Raw genomic sequence first — 23427 nt, 5'->3', positions numbered from 1 at the left:
TTATACATTTATACCTGAATTTAAATAATGATTTAATCGCATTCCTTTATTTGGTGCATCTTATTATAATTAGATTAGGTTGAGAAACGATAACTTAAATACGTAGGACATAATCACAAAATACGAGTAAGATAAATGTGCTGCGAGCCTGGATGATAAAAAATAATGAATGTTGAAGATTATATACCTATCCTATAGTTGCCGTTTGAGACATTCATACATACATCCAATGTATGAATATCTCAAAAGGCGACTATTTGAATCGCAATTCCATTATCAAGCCACACAGCTGAACGTGGCCTTTAGGTCTTTTCAAGACTATGGCTCTGTCTACCCCGCAAAGAATAAAGACGTGGTAAAATGTATGTATTATATGTATAAAAAAAGGATGCAGGGATCATGGCAAGTGGAAAGACGTAGGTTTATCGTACCTTTTCCAAAAAATAACACTTTTAGTCTAAATATTTTATGTTACAATTCTCACGAGGGTAGAAGTGACAGTTCCATATATTAAAACGAAGGATAAAAAGCCATCTTATATTTATAACTAGTTTTTCCCCGGGATTTCGCTCGTGTGGAATTCCCAAAACCTGCACATTTTCCTAAACCAAATGAAGGCAGATTCTCTCATAGAGCCATCTCTTTGATCGTGACTTTCGAGTCTTGTGACTCTCTGTGGGTAGTTCTGTCTACCTTGTAAGGGATAAAGACGCGATAATTGTATGTGTGTATGCCACGGACGCCTACGCTTCTTATAATTATAATACTTACCCTACATCGCTCATTTTTGCATAAAGGAAGCTCAATCTGTATTATCAGTCTCGTTGGAATTTATTTTTATTAAAAATTAATAATTTTTAAATTTTAATAATTATTATTAAGCGTAAAATTGTGCATTCTGATTATGACTTTGATTTGTTGTTTATGCCAAACTAAATCATCTTTTCGTTTTATACTACTAATATACCGGTGACTATACTAGGCGGAAGTTAGGTATACATAGTGATCATATGACTTTATTATGACTTCCGTATTATATCGGTATTTGTTCGGAATAGGAATTGAATACAATAAAAATAATAAAGTACACGTGGAATTCGAATAACGAATCTGCGCGTGCGAGCAATTAATTATCTTGAACAAAGAACAAATAATTTGATAACATACCTACTTGGGAAATACAGGTTTTTAATTGTATGAAATGTTAAAACGTTTGCGGATTTTTTTTTATTCTCCTAAAAGTATTATGTTTGTTTGTTTGTAAACTTTTAATTGCACATGAAAAGAAATATAACAAATTATAATTACATATAACAAATTAAAATAACAGTCATTGGATAAAGAAGAATATGTAAGTAGGTACAATGACGGACTTATCCCAATCGGGATTGCTTCCAGTCTTTTATACTTAACGTGATTTCACGGTAGGATAAGTAGGCTACGTAAATACTTCGCTCGTGGCAATTTAAGACTATCTAAACCACAACTAGCTCTGTTTTGAGACTCCGCTCCAGTAAGAACTAATAATATTATGCTACATTACTATATACTATACTGCGATAGCAGTCATATTTTATAGTTAAATTTTAACTTTTAGAATCGAAAATGAAGTGAAAAGTCGCTCAAAATTTTAATATGCAAATCGCCTTGCCTATACCATAGTTTATAAATAGTAATTTCTCTTCTCGTCATTATTCAGATTACTATGAACAGTGTTAAAGATGACAATCATTTTGGTGTTATAACAGTTCCATTGTCGAACAAACCTGAGAATATTAGGAACGCCACTAAAACACTATTGTGCGAAGTGTTTCAACCTCATTATATTTCTACGCCCTATAATTTATACTATACCATTTACTTCCCTGTAATTTGGGACCACTATCTCTTTCCAACAATAGGTTGTCATAACTTGTCATCTCGCTCAGTTCATTTTTAAAAATGGATTTGTGGGGCGAATCGTGAGACGTATGAAAGTACTGCTATAATAATTGCTGTGTCTATCTATTGTGAAATTAAGTGTACAACACAATTGTGTAAGGTAATGACGATTTACTTTTAATCTCTTTTCTAAGTGGCCAGTTCTTCAAGAACAAGGGAAAACCGTGACTTACAGCTTATGTTTTGAAATTCGTTTGCCATATCACAAAGTTTTTTTTTTAATTTTGTAGGTTAAGATGTAATTTTGAAAGTTCTTATTATTAGTGAGGCTCAACATTAAGTCCCCTAATAATTCAGTATAATGTGATTACTAGTAAGTTGTTGTTACTAAAAACAATCCACATTTATTACTTTATTTATCTTCTTAGATAAGTAAAATACGGCGACCTAATAAATACACAAAAAATTGGATTCTGCGATAACGCGGAAGCCCACAGAGTGCCCTAATAGCGTAATCATCCCCGTGTTTATTTATAAATGAATGAACATTATATTCTAGGCAAGCACGTGTAAACTATATCAAATTTTACGCTTATTGAGTTGGTTTACTTATCATTTGAGTTGCTTCTCTATAACGGACAAAATTTCCGAACCACATACCACAATGAAAAACAAATAACATACATATAATCACGTCTATATCCCTTGAGGGGTAGACAGAGCCAACAGTCTTGCAAAGACTGATAGGCCACGTTCAGCTATTTGGCTTTAAGATAAAATTGAGATTCAAATAGTGACAGGTTGCTAGCCCATCGCCTTTAAAAGAATCCCAAGTTTGTAAGCCTATCCCTTAGTCGCCTTTTACGACATCCATGGGAAAGAGATGGAGCCGGGAACCACACGGCACAAAAACAAATAAAATTATAGCAAAAAATGTAAGTAAGTAAGTAATTTATTTGACGTCAACCAAGTTGTTAAACCATACGACAATTATTAAGCGATATAATAGTATCCTATAATAATGAATAAAAATTTTGAATTTGAATTTGAATTTTGAATTAGTACTTAAAGCAAAGTTTATAAAAAGTTGGAATAGGACAGTTTTATAATTTAAAACTAAAAGTTTAGTGGCCATTGGCTCTGTCTACTGACAGAGAAGGGTAATTCTAATTTTAAATGTTTATATCATTTATTTATCAACAACAGCTGTATATTTCTAAAGGACCATTATCCGTTTAAATTATTCAAAATTTCAATATCGACATGATGTCAAAAATTGTTAACAAGCGTCGATGAGGCAGTCTCTGATTACAGTTACGTTAAACAAAGGAAATTTGATTCTAATCCGGTAATTAGAAACTAATCACTCATTCAAAATTTTCAACTATCTAAATCTGATATTTGAATTTCAAACGCCTATAATGTATTTATGTTTATCATCTGATTACTACATAAGCACGTAAATCTATGATATAATCACCTGACTATTTAACTCATACATACATCCATATAATCACGTCTATATCCCTTGCGGGGTAGACAGAGCCAAAAGTCTGGACAATACTGATAGGCCACGTTCAGCTATTTGGCTTTAAGATGGAATTGAGTTTCAAATAGTGAAAGGTCACTAGCCCATCGCCTAAAAGAAGAATTCCAAGTTTATAAGCCTATCCCTTAGTCGCCTTTTACGAAATCCATGGGGAAGTAATGGAGTTGTCCTATTCTTTTTTCTATTGGTGCCGGGAACCACACGGCTAAATCCAGTTATATTAAAATTCAGTTTGTCTGTAGTTCAAGAGAAAGCGGTGAACAGGCAGTAAATGTAGCCTACTTACTGACAAATCAGCTGTTTGCTCCGTCTTCAGGTCAGCAAAACCTGAATTCAACAGGTCGACTTTAAAGTAAACATAACGCTGATTTTGCTCATACAACGTAATTAACTCTTTCTAAAAGGGGTAGGCAGAGACATGTATTAACTTTGAAGTTGACCTACAGTTATACCTTTGCTCAAAAAATTAAGCAGCATTACCACGATGTATTTATGACAATGCTTTCTGTAAGAGCCCAGAATTTTTTTATTAGACTTTTGATTAGGTATACAAACTTAATAGTTAGTGCCGTGTGGTTCCCAGTAACGACATAAAACCATCTCTTCCCCATGAATGTCGTAAAAAGCGACTAAGGGATATGCTTATAAACTTGGGATTCTTCTTACAGGCGATGGGCTAACAACCTGTCACTATTTGAATCTCGATTCTATAATTAAGCCTAACAGCTGAACGTGGCATGTCAGTCTTTCAAGATTGCTGGCACTGTCTGCCCCGCAAGGGACATAGACGTGATTATATGAATGAATGAACTTAATAGTATTAATGTGTGACGTTCAATTGTTGAATTTAGTGAACTCAAGTATTTTCATTGAGTAGAGAATCCTAAGAGGTGGGTTCTTTTTGAAATACCAACACGAGAATACTCGATTAAAAAGGTATAATATTTTCTCATAAAATCAACATAAAAACGTACCTATAGATAAGGTAATCGGCATATTTATATTGAAACCTGTGTTCACAAAATGTTGTTTACCACAAACACGTGAACGGATCATCTCTACTTTGTTTTTTTTCTTAATTTATAGCGGTGATCAAAATCTTATCATCATTAAGATAACGTCATCTAAATAACATTTTTGAGCTGTTTTAGTTTATAACTTTTTTTTTACCGTTCATTATTTTTAGTCTTTATAAACAAAAATAATTAAATTCAAAGTCATATAAATTACATGTAAATTTTATAGAATAACCATTAAAAAAATCAAATGTTTCGAGAACTTTCAAAATAATAAATTGAAGTGTAAAAAATACATCGGGTAAAAAATAATAATTTTTTTACGATAATTTTGTTACGTTTCGAAGCTAGTCCGAAACAAAACCAGTATTAGATCGAAGCGCGTCCAGTCTCAACATGCAATCACACAGTTCTGGCCCAGACCCAGCTTTCCTCCCTCTCCGAGCTTCCTGATTACGAGCTTTGCATACAGAAAGCTTCCTTCTGCCAAGGCTGCGCTGTGAGGTCGACCGGCTCGGTTATTTTGGACCTACAAAAGGTTGGAAAGACCTTTCCTTGTAGGCTGTAGTTTCTTGTGCGTCATGATATAAAATTACTTGCTCATCACTTCTTTTTGTTCAATGCAATTCTTTTTTTTTGCCTTTTTTTTTCATTGGACTCTTAAGATCGCGATGAACGTGTGCGTCACAGTCCGTCCATTTTGAGCAATAAGTAAACTATAGATTTATTGTCATGCCATACTTAGATAATACGCTCAACGCAGTGGTCATATGATTAAGAAAATGCTAAATACCTCTTGCCTTGTTTATTACATAAGTACTAAAAGAGTATTTAGTTGTTAGTTCATAGGAATTTTTCTCTTCAACAACAAGAAAATTTTCCAAATAATTTTAGGCAATTCTCGATTAAATTAAATAATACAAGAACAACAGTAAGTACTTACGTGCAAAAGCCATTATCGTGCAGAGATAATAAAAATAAGAGGCATTGAGAAAATGAAACAAACATATGAAAAATTCATCGGAGTGCAAATGAGGGCTCCCTCGAGATCTAAGTGTCTCGTGTAGGTTTACAGATATTTTTAGAGTCGGGACATCGAACCTGTGTCCCCGAGGTCGTTATGCTGCCCTGGCCAATTAAAGCCTTCATGTGACTGGTGGGATTTGGAGCTAAGTTTGCCTTTTAGTTCTCTCTTGTCGATGGTCTCCACTTCTCTGTGTCTCTGATCTTTTTTGCACAGGGCTTATTTTTTTTGAGGAAAGCCGACATAAACCTTTTAGGAAGTCTGAATAAGAATAAGACTGGATTCTCCGCTGGTCGTTTGGCATATAAAAGATTCGACGATAATTCTCTGGCGTTTAGACAACAGGAGTTTCAAATTCGAATCATTCGTCGACAGAATTAAGTCGTCATTTTTTTCGTCAAATGAAGACAATGATCTTCTTTATTACCACTTTCTTCTTCCTGGCTGGGAGAGGAGCCCGGGGTAAGCTCTTGATCATGAATACTGGATAGAGTAAGTCAGGTTTTTACGACTTTATTATCACCTTTGCTTCACTTACATATCTCAAATGTGTAAGTATATTAAAAGAAACTTAAACGACCTTTTTGTCAGCCAAATACAAACGTGGGTAAAAACAAAAAATATAGATACATACATAAAGGATTTATCCCTAACGAAATAGACAGAGCCAACAGTTTCAAAAAGGATGAAAATAGCTTACTGATAGAATTGACAATCAGAAAGTGACAGGTTGCTAGCGTGAAAGAAAAATCCCAACATTAACTCAAAATCACGATTGATTAATCATTAATAGATTAATTATTGATTGATGATCAAGATATGCCTGATTATTCATAACATCGACGTAACATACGCGTAATATCATAATCAAGTAAACATTACTTAGCCACGTGAGACGATAAAGTTAGCAAATGTTTTTGGCGCGGAGCGACGGACGCCATTTTGATTGATATCTTGTTAATTTATCGGTGTTTGATGAACGACGACATATTTCGTGATAAATATTTGAACATGAAATAATAATGCGTATATAAGTTAGATTAGTTAAATGTTAGGGGTAGTAATATGAATCGACCTTGTTATTTGAATTTTCTTTTAATATCTGTTTGTAAGTATATCCCTTAATCGCCTTTGACGACATCCATGGGAAAGAGATGTAGTGGTCCTATTCTTTTTTGTATTGGTGCCGGGTACCACACGGCAAAATAATAATTGGCATAATAATTTATTAAGCTGCGTTAAAAATATGTAGAAACTGCCTTAGATTTGTCCCGTGTGTATCCCGGCTCTATAAATATAATAGAACCACTCCCTCTCTTACTCAAGGATGTCTTAAAAGGCGACTAAGGGAATGGCTAATAAATTCGGGATTCTTTTTATAGTTCAAAGCTGTTAGCACTTAAATTAAATCTAAAATATTCACTCTTGATATAAAATAATAAAAAAAATTATAGCGGCCATTAAAATCAAAAGATGTTAGGTCGGCGACCTTAGTTTTGTTCATTCGTGGCAAAGCGATTTGTAGTGACATTGTTGATTGTATTATTGAATACGTATTGATGGAGGCAAATGACTTTTTGTTACGCAGAAAACTCCAAAAGGATGATAAAGTTAAGACATCTATCATTGGAGGATTAATTTGTGGGAATTCTTTGATAAACATTTGATCATTTTGCTTTGATAAATAATTCTCTTTTGTCAAAACTTTTTAGTTCAATGTCTGAAGAGTTAAATCGTCTTGCTTTTCACTTGTATAGCTTTTTTATAGATTAACGGCCTCTGGGCCCAGCGGTTGTGCGCTTGTCTGTGACACCGGAGGTCCCGGGTTCGAATCCCGGCCAGGGCATGATGAGAAACGATCTTTCTCTGATTGACCTAGGTCTTGGATGTTTATATCTATATAAGTATTTATTATAAAATATAGTACCGTTGAGTTAGTATCTCGTAACACAAGATTCGAACTTACTTCGAGGCTAACTCAATCTGTGTAATTTGTCCCGTATATAGCTTTAGAAGGTATTATTGTTTGAGTACATATTTATGCAAATAAATGATTTAATAAAAAATAATAATAATATATTGATATGTAATAACGTCTTTATCCCTTGCAGAGTGGACAGAGCCAACAGCCGGCAAAGGCCACGTTCAGCTGTATGGCTCAATGATAGATTCGAGATTGATATAGTGACAGGTCGTCTACAAGAAGAATCTTGAGTTTATTAGCCTTTCCCTTTGTTGTTTTTTACCATATCCATATGAAAGTAAATGGAATGGTATTATTCTATAGTGCCGGGAACCACACGGCACAAGAATGGAGCCTCCAAAGTAACGTAATACCACAATCTGCGCCTGCGCGGTTGTTGACCGCGTCTCAGTGAAAGTGGTCGCGTTTGGGTGACTGGCGCGTCAATCATTCACGTCTGTCGGTTACGGCTCGACAGAGTCTTAGGTCGTAGGGACTTGTCATTGGCAATAACAAATATTCGTGCGGGGTAGACAGAGCCAGCAGTCTTGATAGACTGATAGGCCTTGTTAAGCTGTTAAACTTAATGATAGAATTGAGAATTAAATTGTGACAGGTTGCTAGCCCATCGCCTAAAAGAAGAATCCCAAGTGTATAAGCCTTTCTCTTAGTCGCCTTTTACGACATCCGTGGGTAACAGATGGAGTAGTCCTAGTATTTTTTCTAATGGTGCCGGGAACCACACGGCACAAACACACAACGATATAATAATATTATTATTTAGAAAAAGCTTATCCCTTAGTCGAATGAATTTAAAAACAACGAAACTACTGAATTACATTAAATTTAAATTTATAAAGATGTTAGGTGGATGAAGTTGCGGGCAGCAGTAAGTTGTGTAATAAATTCAAATGTACCAAATAAGGTCACGAATATGAGGTGATTGGCCGATTCAAGATCACTAACTCATTACTAACAATTAATTAGTTTCTAGATCTTTGCTAATGGAAGGAAATACATACATATATAAATATAATCACGTTGTACGACTGTTTGCTTTGTCTACATCTTGCGGGGTAGACAGAGCAAACAGTCTTGAAAAGACTGATACTGTTCAGCTGTTCAGTTTGGCTTAATGATAGAATTGATTCAGCTGTTCAATTTGGCTTAATGATAGAATTGATTGATTCAAGTAGTGACAGGTTGCTAGCCCATCGCTTACTACAAGAAGAATCCTAAGTTTCTAAGCCTATCCCTAAGTAGCCTTTTACGTCATCCATGGGAATGAGATGGAGTGGTCCTATTCTTTTTTTTATTTTATTTTTTTATTTTTTGAAAGGAAATGATTGGAGTTTTTTTTTTATTTCAAGACTAGCTTAGTGCCCGTGACTTCATACGCGTTGACGTTCGTGAAGGCGATGGGCTAGCAACCCGTCACTATTTGAATTTCAATTCCATCAGTAAGCCATATATTTAAACGTGGGATTTCAGTCTTTCCAAGATTGCTGGCTCTGTCTACCCCGCAATGGATAAAGACGGGATTACATGTATATTATTTTAACTGCGGTGATACTTGTATCATAAAATGCTAATTTTAATCGGTAAAATACTTTGCCGTGAGAAAAAAAATATCTTGGATCAAACTTCCTAGGAAGAACATTAACAGGTTTTGAAGAATAAATAAATATCCGTCATCTCATATTCGAGCTATCAAAGAAACTTTTATTACAAAACCTAAATATAACACAGGATATTATTGGCGTATTTTGAGTTATCTATCATAACTTAAATCCGCGGCTTCGTTTGCGTACACAGTCGTAAAGAAGCCTAATACCTTTTACATACATACATACATATACTCACGTCTATATCCCAGACAGAGCCAATAGTCCAGAAAAGACTGAATGGCCACGTTCAGCTGCTCGGCTCAGTGATTTAATTGAGATCCTGAGAGATTAATACCTTTTATTTTAATAAAAACTAGCTTTCCGCCCGCGGCTTCGCCCACGTGTAATTCGGTTATATATAGCGTTTTTTAATGATCTCGACAGGGCTTTTTCTTCCACAGGCTGAAATCTTGTTACAACTGGAATTAAATATAGCCTGTGTTACTCAGGGATGATGTAGCCTCGTGATAGTTAATAGAAAATAAAATTCGGGTGTTTTATTTATGCATACCGATTACGCCGAGATTTATGGACCGATTTACGTGATTCTTTTTTTGATCGGTAGAGTATACTTTCAAGTTGGTCCCGTTGTTACCTAGTCAGGATCTGATGATGGTATTCCAGGGAAATCAAGGGCAAACGTCAAATTTACAGGCAATTACGTTTTTGACAATTTCATAGATCTGTTTAAGTATTTGCGTCTGATAGTCATCATCCCATGTGAATGAGCTGATGATGGAAGGTACAACTCCTCAACGGTTAGGAGTTGAAAGAAAATTCTTACGAAGTTATACGTACATGTAAGGCTATTAGGTTGACCTGATAATAAAAAGTAAATCTCATTAACGTTAAGAATTTAGGTGAAAATGGATGCGGACAAATTTCGTCTCTTAACTTGTTTCCTTTTAGCTGTTTGTATGGGTAGTGTTAACACAAAATAGGGATTTAAAGGCGTGATGTTATTAATGTTATGCATGTATTTACATAATTATGTATGTTATTATGTATGTTAAAGAGACGACTGAAAGTTGTCATACAAAGTCTTTTTTTTTTAAGGATGGGAAATCATCAAATGACCTCTCCCGCTCTGGGTGGAACGGAAGGGAGTGTCAGACTTTTACTGACTAAAACCCATCTCGTTCCTTCAGTTGCCCTTTGCGTTCCGGGTCCACGGTATCTCGTTAGAACTTTCCCGCAGCCCCGGCTCAGTTTATCCCGTTTCCCCCCCTTGGGGGTTGACATTTCAAAAATCCCTTCTTAGTGCTCACTTATGTTACTAAAGGAACCTCTGTTCAAAATCTCAGACTCCTATACCGAGCGGTTTCGGCTGTGCGTTAATAAATCAGTCACCCAATCGCACCCCCTAAATCACGATTGGAGGGTAGTTTGAAAAAACTTATAATGTCAAACATATTTACTTGCCTATGTACGTGTTCATGCCAAGTTTCAAGTTTATAAACCCAAGGAATAAGATTTTTCATAGAAACGTTTTTACCCCTTTTCCCCCCCTTGGGGGTTGAATTTCCAAAAATCCTTTCTTAGTGCTCCCCTACATATCCCAAGGAACCTACATTCCAAATTTCAGCTGTCTACGACCAGTAGTTTCGACTGTGCGTTGTCTGTCAGTCAGTCACTCAGTAACGGAAGAGTTTATAGATTTAGAAAGGGCAGGCATCATGCCGAAATTAACTTTTCGATGGCTACAATGTTAAGTATAAAGAATAAGTAACTAAAAAGTCAGTCACAGAAGAAATTCCAATGATCGACCACATAACATAAAGCTGATTACACAATATCCTGACCTCAGTCAAGTAGGTCGCAATGAGTGGACGCTTGTGTAACTACACCCTTACCGCAAATGTTTTTTTAGGCTTCTTAGTAAGCACTCGGATATAGTGAATAATAATGACAAATAATGATGACATAGTGAATATTAGTTTTTTTTTAATGCTAATGTGTTTACATACGACATACATAAAATCACGCCTCTTTCCCGGAGGGGTAGGCAGAGACTACCTCTTTCCACTTGCCACGATCTCTGCATACTTTCTCCGCTTCATCCACACTAATGTGTTTTGTTGACAAAATTTACCATGATAAGGTTTTCTAGATATTAGTGTAGAAAGAGTTGCGGCGATGGTTACCTGTTATTTGATACAGACATGTAGTGATAGTTTGTATTCCATGTCTTTCTCATGGATGCCGTAAAAGGCGACTAAGGGATATGCTTATGAACAAGGGATTATTTTAGGCGATGGTCTAGCAACCTGTCACTATTTGAATCTCAATTCTATCGTTGAGCCAAACAGCTGAACGTGGTTAGCTATGGATGTCAGAAAATTAAAAACATGAGGAATTTTACACGAATAAAAAAAAACATTGTTTGTTCTTCTTCTTCTTCGTCCTTACCTTTTCCCACTTTCTACGCGGGGTCGGCACAGTATGTTAGTTTTTTCCAATTACTTCTGTCAATAGCCATCTCACTGGTCACTCCCTTTCTCCTCATTCTATCCTTTACGCCGTCCATCCATCTCTTTTTAATTTCCATCTGTTTGTTAATGAACGTTATTACAAAACTCTTTCGTTCATATAAATGTGAAAGTTTGTAAAGATGTGTGGATGTTTGTTACTCTTTCACGCAAAATCTACTGGATACCGTTTTTGATTTGGGATAACCTGAAATAATGATAGTAATGCATGTATTTGGCAGTATGTATGTGCACTTTATCGCCCCATCATCTTAAAGTTTTTCTGTTTAGTCAGCTGGTAGAGAATGCCAAACGGCATTATGTCCGCTCTTTGTAAATTTTTTTTGTCCAATAATGTTTTAATAAATAAATAAATAACACATAAAATACTTTTATACCAAAATTACCACGAAACGAAACCCCCCGGCGGATCTAGTATTTAATTAATATACATATTCAAGTATCAATACAAATTTGCAAGTAAAATCCTATCAAATAAAGAAGCAATCGTTTCCTAATATCAGCGTTGCTAATTGGCCAACTGTTGCGATTTTATCGCGTAACAATTTAGGATGTGCGAAGACCTGTTCATTTGCAGGACGCGACGATTACTGACTCAAACAGGAAAACAGATAGCATCCAAGATTCAAGATTGTACAGTTTGCAGGAGTTGGAAAATATCAATAAAGTTACATCAAATAAACTTATGGTTGTTATACCCACGTATTAATTCGTAAGAAAGAAACATAGGTACGTTTATAATCACGTCGTTATAACTTACGGGTAGTCAGAGCCAACAATGTTGACCACGTTCTTAATGATGGAAAATTAAATAATCCCTACTTATATTATCAATTCTATCATAAGCATTAACAAGCCAAATAGCTGAACGTGGCCTGAATGGCATTTTCAAGACTGTTGGCTCTGTCTACCCCGCAAGGGATATAGACGTGACCACATGTACGTATGTACGTATGTTATAAGTATTATAAATGCGAAAGTAACTGTCTGACTGTTACGCTTTCACGCCTAAATCACTGGACCGATTTTGATGAAATTTAGTACAGAGAACACATAAGCTAGTTTTGATTGCGAAAAAAGAGGGAGAAGGGGTTAAAAAAGGGGATCAATGTTTGTATGAACACCATGTGGACGTAGTCGTAGAAAGTCAGTTTTCAGTCTTTTAAGGCAGAGTCAAAATTCACAAGACTCGAAGGTCAACGATAGCTTTGATTAAGTATTAAGTGATTAATAGTGATTTATTTAATAATTTTTTTAACTAGCTTTTAAGACTAAAAGCAGAATTTTTTATACGACTAACGTAAAAGTGGCTGTTTCCAGGGGAACGAGCAATGAATTCACTCTGGCGGAAAGCCATTCAGTTCTAAGATCTGACGATAAACATAACACCTTCTCGTCACAACTTGGCTATAAAACCGGCTATCTTGCTGACAAGACATGTTACAACATGTCGAAAATCTAATCAAAATATCTCCATCATTAAATTTCATCTTTTCATCCATGGGAATCATCGCAATAAAATAAAATAAAATAAAAAAAACATTCTTTTATCCAGAAAAAAACTGTTTTCCCGTCATTTATTACAATAATATTTAATACAATGTATAGTTGCCGTGTGGTTCCCGGCACCAACACAAAAAAGACAAGGACCATTCCATCTCTTTTCCATGGATGTCATGCAAGGCGACTGAGGAAAAGGCTTATAAATTATATAACTAGCAACCTGTCACTATTTGAATCTCAATTCTATCATTAAGCCTAACAGCTGAACGTGGCCTATCAGTCGTTTCAAGACTCAACAGTCTTAGACATGTCAGAAACTAATATATGTATGTAGTTTTTCTATCCAAAGAAACTAAGAAGTCAGTGTATTTGTAATAACACCGACGGCAAAGTTGTCACGGCCTTTACAAAGTCAGGAGTATAGCCCATAAACTGGTCCATTGCTCGTAATTGGAGGTATCTATCGTGCCTCAAAAGTACGTCATAAACGGACAAATTAGAAGGAAAGATCGTTCAGTATTCTTGTGAAACAACAGAGCTTTAATGCTTAAACTAGCTTTTATTAGTACTTATAATTCAAATGGAAAATACACTCGTACAACATAAAAATCAGTAAAAATGCCTTATAGCACCAACTTGTATTTAAAAGAATTAATATACATACATACATACAAATTCTCACGTCTATAACCTTTGCGGAGTAGACAGAGCCTACAGTCTTGTAAAGACTGAACTGAAGGCCTTGTTCATTGTGAATTTAGATTCAAATAAATAATATAAATCACATAAATGAGACGCAATATGTACTTAGTATGACAACTTTCAATTGATTTTATTTATTTATGTACACAAATTTATATACAGGAGCATTTAATACAGTAATTGTAGTACAATGATGCTACTTATTTCAATAGAAATCTCTTCAAGTAGACCATTGGGAAGTGAGATGAATTTTGGAGCGGTATGGCGTGTGCATAAATATCATTTAACATATTTGACTAAACATACATGCTGAGTTGTATATTTACCAGTACTCGTGACTTTTATAGTCTTACGTTTTTTAAAATTCTATAGCGATGACTGAAAATTTAACATTACACAGATCTAAACCGGAATTTTCAATGCAAACAAAACTGAAATAAACGCCTTTTTTGGATCAGTTACGAAATAACGCCCCCGGTGTCTGATCAAACGATTTTCAAGTAAATATTTATAATACTTTGAGATTATTTGAAGGAAATGTAGATCAAGGTTTGCTTCCATCGTCAATAGAAGCCATGGTATGACCTAAAAATAACTTTAGTAAAATGAGAACCGCCTCCAATCGATATATTCCTTTTTTGAAGTTCCGGTTGAACATCTCCGAAGTGTTACAAACACTTTAATGAAAACCGCATTAAAATCGGTTCATCGAAACGCGAGATAATCGCGGTAAAACATACATACATATCAAAATACGTAACTCCATCCATACAGGTCGAACTGAGAACCATCTATTTTTAAGGCGGTTAAAAATGTATCAGCTGTCTCCTACTGTTATAATTGAATGTAAAAGTGAACTGTTTGTACGTCTTTCATGTTAAATCAAAATAAAAATTTAAGACAGACAAATAAATCTTTTAATTTTCATGAGTCGAGGTTAAAAATCGACAAGTCACTCGCGTATAATCGTCACGAATCGTGATCTTCCCAACATGGCGAATTTGATATTGTCATTAACATTGGTGAATATCCTTATTTAGACCGTCGATGCAATTTAACTTGATAATTATTCCTTAAGGGATAGGCTTACAAACTTGGGATTCTTTTTTAGGCGATTTGTTAGCAACCTGTCACTATTTGAATCTCAATTCTATCATTGAGCCAAATAGCTGAACGTGGCCATTCAGTCTTTTCAAGACTGTTGGCTCTGTCTACCCCGCAAGGGATATAGACGTGACCATATGTATGTATTATTCTTTTAGATATTTTCGCACTGTCCCAGGAGTTGTTACATGCAGAGATCAAATTCAGTCAGTGAAGATTATTAAAGTACCCGAAACCGCCGAGCTTGCATGAAGAGAGTTATGAATGTGGATGAAGCGAAGGAAGTATGCATAGATCATGGCAAGTGGAAAGAGGTAGTCTCTGCCTACCCCTCTGGGAAGGAGGCGTGATTTTATGTATGTATGTATGTATGTACGAGAACCGCCCCATTTTGAAGTAGGTTAAACACATTCAATCAATTCAGTAAATTGACTGTCGGTGTATAGAAAATCAATAAATCAATTAGCGTAGCACACTTTATGTAACTCTGACACGTTTTTATTATTGTTGAAAAACGTATTACTGTTTGTTGTGACCACGTAACACTAGCATTAAATTTTATTATCATTGTTGGCTACATGTGGGACAAAAAAGAAAAAAATATCTAAAAAAGGATTGGCTATCTTATACTTTATTATCGCGCGAATGACTATCGGTCTTTGATATAAATAAAAAGAATAGAACCACTCCGTCTCGTTCCCATGGATGTCGTAAAAGGCGAGTAATAGATAGACTTATAAACTTGAGATTCTTTCAGGCAATGGGCTAGCCAACCTGTCACTATTTGAATCTTGAAAACAGCTGAACGTGACCTATCAGTCTTTAGAAGACTGCTGGCTCTATCGACCTCAGAAGGAATATAGACGTGACTATATGTATGTATGTAAAGACTATCGCTATCCCGTTTCACGCGCGATAAACACGGGCGTGCCAGGAATCCAGGAAAAAACAACGGACTATCACAAAATATGTAATCCATACAACTCCTCATTAAGATAATTCCCGATAGAAATCAGGAGTGAATTCCGGGAATCACTCCGGGTTATTGGCCTGGGATCCCCGTTCTGGTCCAGTGAGCCGTGAAAGGCAGGCAAAGACAAGTTGCCAGCCAAAACGTACTTAAAATTAAAATTATTTTCGAGCAATAAATTTATACACAGATTAACTCGGAATGTATTTTCATTTATAATACTTTGATGTTCATTCAAGCTAGTTAGTTAGCGAAAATACATTTTAATAAGCAACTGAGTATCTTAAAAAATTAATCTACCACATAAATAGTGTTAATTTCCAAAACCTACACTAAAGATATATTAAATTCAGATCAGACACCTTACAATCTCTCAAGAGACTTGTTCAATGTTTAGAATAGAGATAATATCAATTTAGTAGCTCGCCTTGACTCCACCGACGCAGTTTGAATAAGTTAACTTTAAGGATGAAACTGAACAGGAAATATTCCCATTTTCTATCGTCAAGTGCACATTAACATGCATATTTCCTTATCTAGGGCTATAAGGTTTCGTTAAATAAAAAAATAGTTAACTTACGAATACAACTTAAACTAAAAACTAAGAAAAAGTCTTTAAATCTGACACTATTTTGTATTGTAGGTTGGCTGATCAATGAAATAAAATATAATTGAGTAACTACATCAATATTTCTGACTACTGTAGCATAAATACTACTTTTAAAAGTATAACACCTAATTATATAATACTCTTAAAATATATGTTTATAATTTGTAAAACTTTTCAACGAATCATTTATTTTCACATTTTTAGGCAAGATAATAATTTCCCAGATACTCAACTGTTTTCTCTCATGTTTCCAGGTGAGAGCTGCATAGAGAAGCCGTTGGCGACCCTCTGGCGCAACTACCAGCAGTCCACCAAGCCCGACGTGGTGATGAAGCTCTCCGTCACCAACTCCGGCCTCAAGGGCTTCACCAAAGAACACGGCCTCACCGAGTACTGGTCCCATCGCATCACGTACTGCGCCAGTCCCCCCCACTACCCCAAACTCTTCTGCTGGGTCTACCGCCACGAGGGCAAGAAACTCAAGCACGAACTCAGATGCCATGCCGTTCTCTGCACCAAAGAAAACATATCAAAGAAAATAACAGAAGAACTACAGGTCAAACTGAAACAAGCGTTAGTCGAATTCAAAAAGGACAGAATATCCAAACAGAATGCCAGGCTAAGCCTCGCCAATAGTATTTATGACAACCCGAGCATGCCGAGGAGAAAAATCCTTTTGAGCGTCGGCTCAACTAACTATCGACCGCCTCTAGAACGGTCCAAATCTGCACCTAAGCTCGGTGCTATTGAAGAGCTCTGCTCTGAAGAGGACGAAGAAGAAGCAGAAATGAACTCGAAACAAAATGGCGAGTCTTGGACGAGGAAAACGAGCGAGGGCAGCATGGGCGATGTGTTTTACAACAATCATGCCCTCGACAGGCGAAGGCCAGAGATAAAATCCCCGCGCAAACTGTCTTGTCCAGAAGGTGTCATGGGCAGGACACGAACAGTTTCCGAAGGCAGTTCAGAAACTGACACTGACAAGCTGATCCAACTCCTCGTTCAAGAAAGCGAAAAGAACAAACACGAAAACGAAACTAGTCACGAGAATCTGGAATATAGATTGGAAGCCATCGCGGAGACGAATGAACTGACCGAAGCGGCAGAGAAGAATTTGCAATTGATATCTCAAAGTAACTTCCTCGTCACGGACAGCGACGATGGATCAGTTTCTTCGGGCTGCGAGACCGCCAGCACGGTCACCTCCGACACCGAGCCATCTTCGCTTCCCTCTAACTTCCCGCAGGAAGAACAGAAGGATCAGTCCGAGAGTGAAGACGACGCGCCCGTCTTCAGCAGGCTACAGAGTTTTGAGCGCACTCCCATCAGAGGCAGCAGCAGGAGTTGCTTGAATGGAAATGATGGTAGCATTTCTACTGCTGAGGAAGTGAATCATGTGCCAATCGGTGAGAAAAATGGTTTCCGCCGAAGATCCACGTATCCGCCTCTGCGAGCGGATCCCAGTATTCTCAACTTCGAACCTATCGACAATTTGACTGATGTCGACAGCTTAAACTCTAGCACGGAGACCGAGGTCTTCAAAGGGACCGGAGATAATGACAGCGCTTGCAGCGACGAATCTGGCTACTCTGAGCTGATCGACAGCGGGAAAGAGAGTATTATAGGCAACACTATAATGGTCTAGATACTATTTAACTATTTCGCAGTCTCGAAAGCAATTGCCGAATTATCTCCCAATCTTGGAAACAAAGTTTGTAGCAATCTTAATACGTGTCTATTGTAAATGTAGATAATATGGACTAATATATAAAAGGCACAGTGTGTAGCTTAAAATATAAGTCCATTACTAAATTGTAAATAACAGGGTACATGTTGTACTTCATCCAGTTAACGTATTATTATCATAGGTGTTTGTATATAATGTAGTTTTAGCAACGTAAAGAAATTTGATAGAGATTTTATTGTACATTACGGTTGCTGTATTCGGTATACCGTTATATTAGTTGGTTAACTATTAAATTTATGTAAAAAAGGAGATATAAGAATTAGTAAATCATACATGTGTGTATAAGGTGAAAAAGATCATGATGAAAATGGCAAAATGTTTGTAATTAATGATAAATTTAGTCATCATTTAGGGACTCCGTCAGTTAAATATGAAATTTGTCAAATGTAATGTTCTTTTCTTCAAATATTGATGTAACTAGTTGAACCTGTATCTGTGGCTTAGTAATTATGATAAATTTTTACGACATCCAAATGATAAATAATTGAAGGTAACCTATCCTATATTTTACATTAGCCTAAATTATAGATGTATGTGTAAGTTTAAAATCGGTTCAGTTGTTTCGGGGTTTATCAGTGACATACATCGTGACACGAGGTTTTTATATGCTATAGATATCAGTCAGTCAGATTTTGTTGCGGTCACTATTATTATTCTTCTCTCGGTATTTATTAGCTGTTCAGTCGGTACTTACATTCCCTTGCTTCATCAGCCTCACCAATGTTGTAAAACAATATTTTTCAATAAAATATAGAATCATACATATTGTTTCATTTCCCTCAAAATCCATTATTAGATGAATATAATACCTATATCCAGCTTTTCATCTTTATCGGCCTAGTAAATGATGATGTAGATAAAATTTGGCGGCGGCAGGTAGACTGTAAAGGAGATATCTGCTGGGAAACATTTTTGTAAATTCCAGCGGAAACAGGAGATAACATGATTTTTACACGAAGCGACTCCCGTGTCAACTCCGCCACCTTTGCAGGGGAACCTGACCCATACACTTCAGATACCCGTCATCAATTTGTTGGAATAAAATTCCATCTCCGATAAGATATCATATATAGTTTTGAATTTTAAAGCTAAGCTAAAATTATATTTATTACATACATATCGCCGCGTCCACATCCCCTGCGGGGTAGACAGAGCCAACAGCCTTGAAAAGACGTTTAGCTATTTGGCTCAATGATAAATTTTGAGACTCGAACAGTAACAGGTTGCCAGTCCATCGCCCATAAAAGAATCCCAAGTTTGTAAGCCTATCCCTTAGTCGCCTTTTACGACATCGATGGAAAAGAGATGGAGTGGTCCTATTCTTTTTTTTATTGGTGCCGTGAACCACACGGTACATTTATATATACGGTATATTTATTGAGTGTTTAAAAATTCTCAGGCTCCTCTCCAGAGAGGTGAGAATGTAAGTGGGACTTATACCAAGAGAATAAAGATTAAATCAGATATAAGTAGGTATTTATTTTAGGAATTTGAAGGTTGAAAATTCAATGAACGACAAAACACGTGACAATATATACTTTAAATAAGAAATTGAATTCGCAAAGCACATTTATTAAAAAAAAAGTAAAATTTAGTCAAAATGGTAAATAAAAAATATTTAAACGAAATTCCATTGTGATTTTATTTATCTCTTAATGAAAGACGTGTGATAATTAATTGAATAAACAATTTATTACGATGAAGAAATAGTGACCGAGAATGAATTTGAAAAAAAAAACGTCTGTCTGTTTGTTTGTGAAATTGTTTGACCTCTTGGTCGTTCTGTTTTCTCATTGCACAACTACTCAAATGAGCGAAATGAATTGAGTGAATGAAAAATACAAGTCATTCAAAATAATACCTATTAACTATAGCAAGTTTTATAAATATTATTTTTTAAAAACTTAACTTGGCGAATCAAGAAATCACGCGTTGCAGAAAAATACATATAGGTAATTATTATGTTCGAAGTGATGGAGACACGAGATTTCTTACGTAGATACCCAGAATAACGATGTTTTTACTCATAGTACATAAAATACCTAGGTAGCACATAAGTAAGTAGTAGTGATGTCTAATTTGTAGTGTCCGACCGAAGCTTCGGCTTCGGCTTCGGCTTCGGCCACCTTCGGCCAAAAAATCCACCTTCGGCGAAACATTCGGCTTCGGCCCAAAATCCGGCCGAAGCCGAAGGTTTCGCCGAAGGTCCGAGCGACCGTCGAGATTGAACGAACTGTTACGAAAGTCATGAGGCGGCGGGGAGTCACTGTCAAAATATCACATTGCTGATTGCATGCATTAAAACAAGTCCGTACGTGTATTTAAACGAGTGTTTTTGTAAGAAATCAAATCATTATTTTTACCAGTAGGTAAATCACAAACTTTTATCTATACATAAGTATAATAAAACAGTAAAAATATTTTGTCTGTACATTTAGTATTTTCGACTGAAATGGATAGAGGGACACTTAGAATGAATAATAGAAAGCAAAAATATTTTTTTTTAATTTCTTGTCTGTCTGTCTGTATGTATGATCACGATTATCTCCGAAAGTACTAAACCGATTTACTTCAAACTTTCACCAATTGCTTTTTAACTCAGAATAACATTTAAAGTTTGTTTCATCAAAATCGGTTCACAAAAAAAAAAGTTATCGACATTTGAATGAACTCAAGGCATCAGTATGCCGGCAAATAAGTTACGAAATTAAAAATTCAAAGTCATTTATCATTATACGACGACATTATACCTATAACATATAAATATAAGTGAAAGGCGACTAAGGGATGGGCTTACAAACTTGGGATTCTTTTTTAGGCGATGGGCGAGCAACCTATCACTTTTTGAATCTCAATTCTATCATTAAGTCAAATAGCTGAACGTGGCCATTCAGTCTTTTTAAGTCGGTTGGCTCTGTCTACCCCGCAAGGGATAAAGACGTGACCATATGTATGTAGTCTACTTTAATTTCGACACCAACGCAACGGCTTCGATGGTCCAGTGGTTAGCCCGTGAGACTGTGAAGTTGGCGGTCCAAGTTCGAATCCCAACATTTACAAGATATTTTTTATTATTAAAAATATATTTTTTTTGTATTGTTTGAGTATTTTATGTAAAAAAACTGAAAATCAAAATACTACATATAATAAAACGGTAAAAATATTTTTTCTGTACATTTAATATTTTGACTGAAACGGATAGAGAATTTTTTTTTACATTTTTTGTTTGTCTGTATCTGACTGTATGATTAAAATTCAACTCGAAATTTACGCGGACGAAGTCGCGGGCAACAGCTAGTTTATCTCTAAACCAACCACCTCTTTGATATATCATCAACTTCTATATGAGACAGTCAATATATAAACCTTCAATATTGAGGTTTTGAAATGATTTTAATATTAATTGTAGCTTGTAGACAATATTGAACAAAATTAATTACTGAGTGCTGAGAGAATATAAACCTTCGGCTTCGGCTTCGGCTTCGGCCGAAGGTTGTGGCGATAGCCGATTAATCGGCTTCGGCTTCGGCTTCGGCCAAAAATAGACCTTCGGTCGGACACTACTAATTTGAAAAACACTTTTTAAAAAAAACTTCAATATTTGTTGAATTGTTATTAAACATTTGAATTATTTTGTAATTGTAAATGTATAGAAATTTAATCATTGTCATTTATAAATAAAATATTATGAATAAAAAAAAAACATTCAAAAATAAAAAAAAGTGTGCGATGGCCGGGAATCGAACCCGGATCAACTGCTTGGAAGGCAACTATGCTGACCATTACACCACCATCGCTTGTGCGATAATGTCGAAAATATCGATAAAATAAATTTATACCCATTACAGTCACAGAGAACTGAATTGCGATGGTTTTTAATCAATTTAAAAAGTTAAAATTAATTTCCCTTACTTATCGATAGATCGAATACTCGTAACAACACATCGCAAAAAATTATCCTCAAAATTAGTTCACAATTAACTAAGTAATCACTTAATTGAATTGTTTATCTACATAGGTACCTATATTATATCACGTCTTTATTCATTACGGGGTAGACAGAGCTAAAAATCTCCAGACTCTTAGGTCGAAAAGTAACTCATATTTAAATATTCAAATTTATAAGTGCCAGAGTCGAGGGGTCAAACGGACTTACCGTATGTTCCCGAGATCGTCGTGCATGACAAACACACACCTGTCGAAGGGGCGCCATGTCACTACAAGTGGTGGGAGAATCCGATCTTAACTAAAAGTATAGTATAAACGCGTCCGCTTAGGTTTTTTGTTACCTTTTCAGTTAAATCACTGGAGTAATCTTATTGAAATGTTGTACATATATACGAGTATAATCACGTTTTTATAAAGTTTGACAAACTACGTCTGAAAAAGTCTGAAAGGCCACGTTAGAATCTAGATTTAAATAGTGACAGATTGCTAGCCCATAGTCTACAAAAAGAATTCCGAGCTAATAAACTTAGTTGCCTTTTACGACATCCATGAAAGAGATATGGAATGGTCTAATTCCAAAGCGCCGAGAACCACACGGCGTTACATGTAAGTAAGACATACCTAATATACACTTATAGTGCAGAGTACGGCAAAGACTTACCTCTGTTCGTAGGTAGGCAAAAGTTATATTTATTTAAGGAATTGCTTTCGAAAATTCCATCCAAGTCGGTCTAGCCGCGACATTGGTCTAAGACTGGTTGTTTAAGTTTATTATTTTACTATGAGAAAGACTTCTTTGGTTTGCCGTTAGGCGCTAGTGTCCATGTAAACAATAATTGTAAAAGGTATAACTAGATGGCGTTAAAATATTTTGAGTTTGTTTTGAAACGCGATATGGTTTACCTTATAATTTGTTATATATGTTTGTGGCTTTCAAGCCTCGTGGCTTCACGATCAGCCCATACGGATTAGGATATTAAACATTGGTCCTATCGTATCCGGATATTTTGGCGCTAACGGCGCATTGGAACCAGCGCACCTATGGGCAGTGGATCGCTGTTCGGGGCGCACTTTATCGGGTGACAGGTGCAGGTGTACTTGTCAAGACCTGAAGGCGGCGGGGCGAGGTGGATCTTCCCTGGCGAGGCAGAGGTGACCCAGAGGCGAGACACAGGAAGACTTCGAGGCGAGGCCGAGGTGGTCTTGCTTGAAGTAGTGAAGTGAAATTGCAGTGAGTGAGTGATTCAATCAATC

General features: G+C 36.0%; 1 protein-coding gene and 1 non-coding gene across 2 annotated transcripts in view; one reads left to right on the top strand and one right to left on the bottom strand.

Moving 5' to 3' along the window:
* The window catches only part of LOC106138999 (uncharacterized), a 66355-nt gene extending 47369 nt beyond the window's left edge, over positions 1 to 18986 (top strand). The window contains exon 2 of the mRNA XM_013340327.2: positions 16733 to 18986. Within this exon, the coding sequence (XP_013195781.2) occupies positions 16733 to 18123 (1391 nt within the window). The 3' untranslated portion in view covers positions 18124 to 18986. The remainder of the gene's footprint in view (positions 1 to 16732) is intronic.
* Positions 18987 to 21950: 2964 nt separating this feature from the next.
* On the bottom strand, positions 21951 to 22022 carry Trnag-ucc (transfer RNA glycine (anticodon UCC)). Its single transcript has one exon. It is a non-coding gene; the product is annotated as a tRNA-Gly (tRNA).
* Between the last annotated feature and the right edge of the window lie 1405 nt (positions 22023 to 23427).

The sequence above is a fragment of the Amyelois transitella genome, chromosome 4, assembly GCF_032362555.1.
Source record: "Amyelois transitella isolate CPQ chromosome 4, ilAmyTran1.1, whole genome shotgun sequence".
NCBI classification, from domain to species: domain Eukaryota; kingdom Metazoa; phylum Arthropoda; class Insecta; order Lepidoptera; family Pyralidae; genus Amyelois; species Amyelois transitella.
The sequence above is the reverse complement of the archived record's forward strand: the minus strand, read 5'-3'. Positions and strand labels throughout refer to the sequence as shown.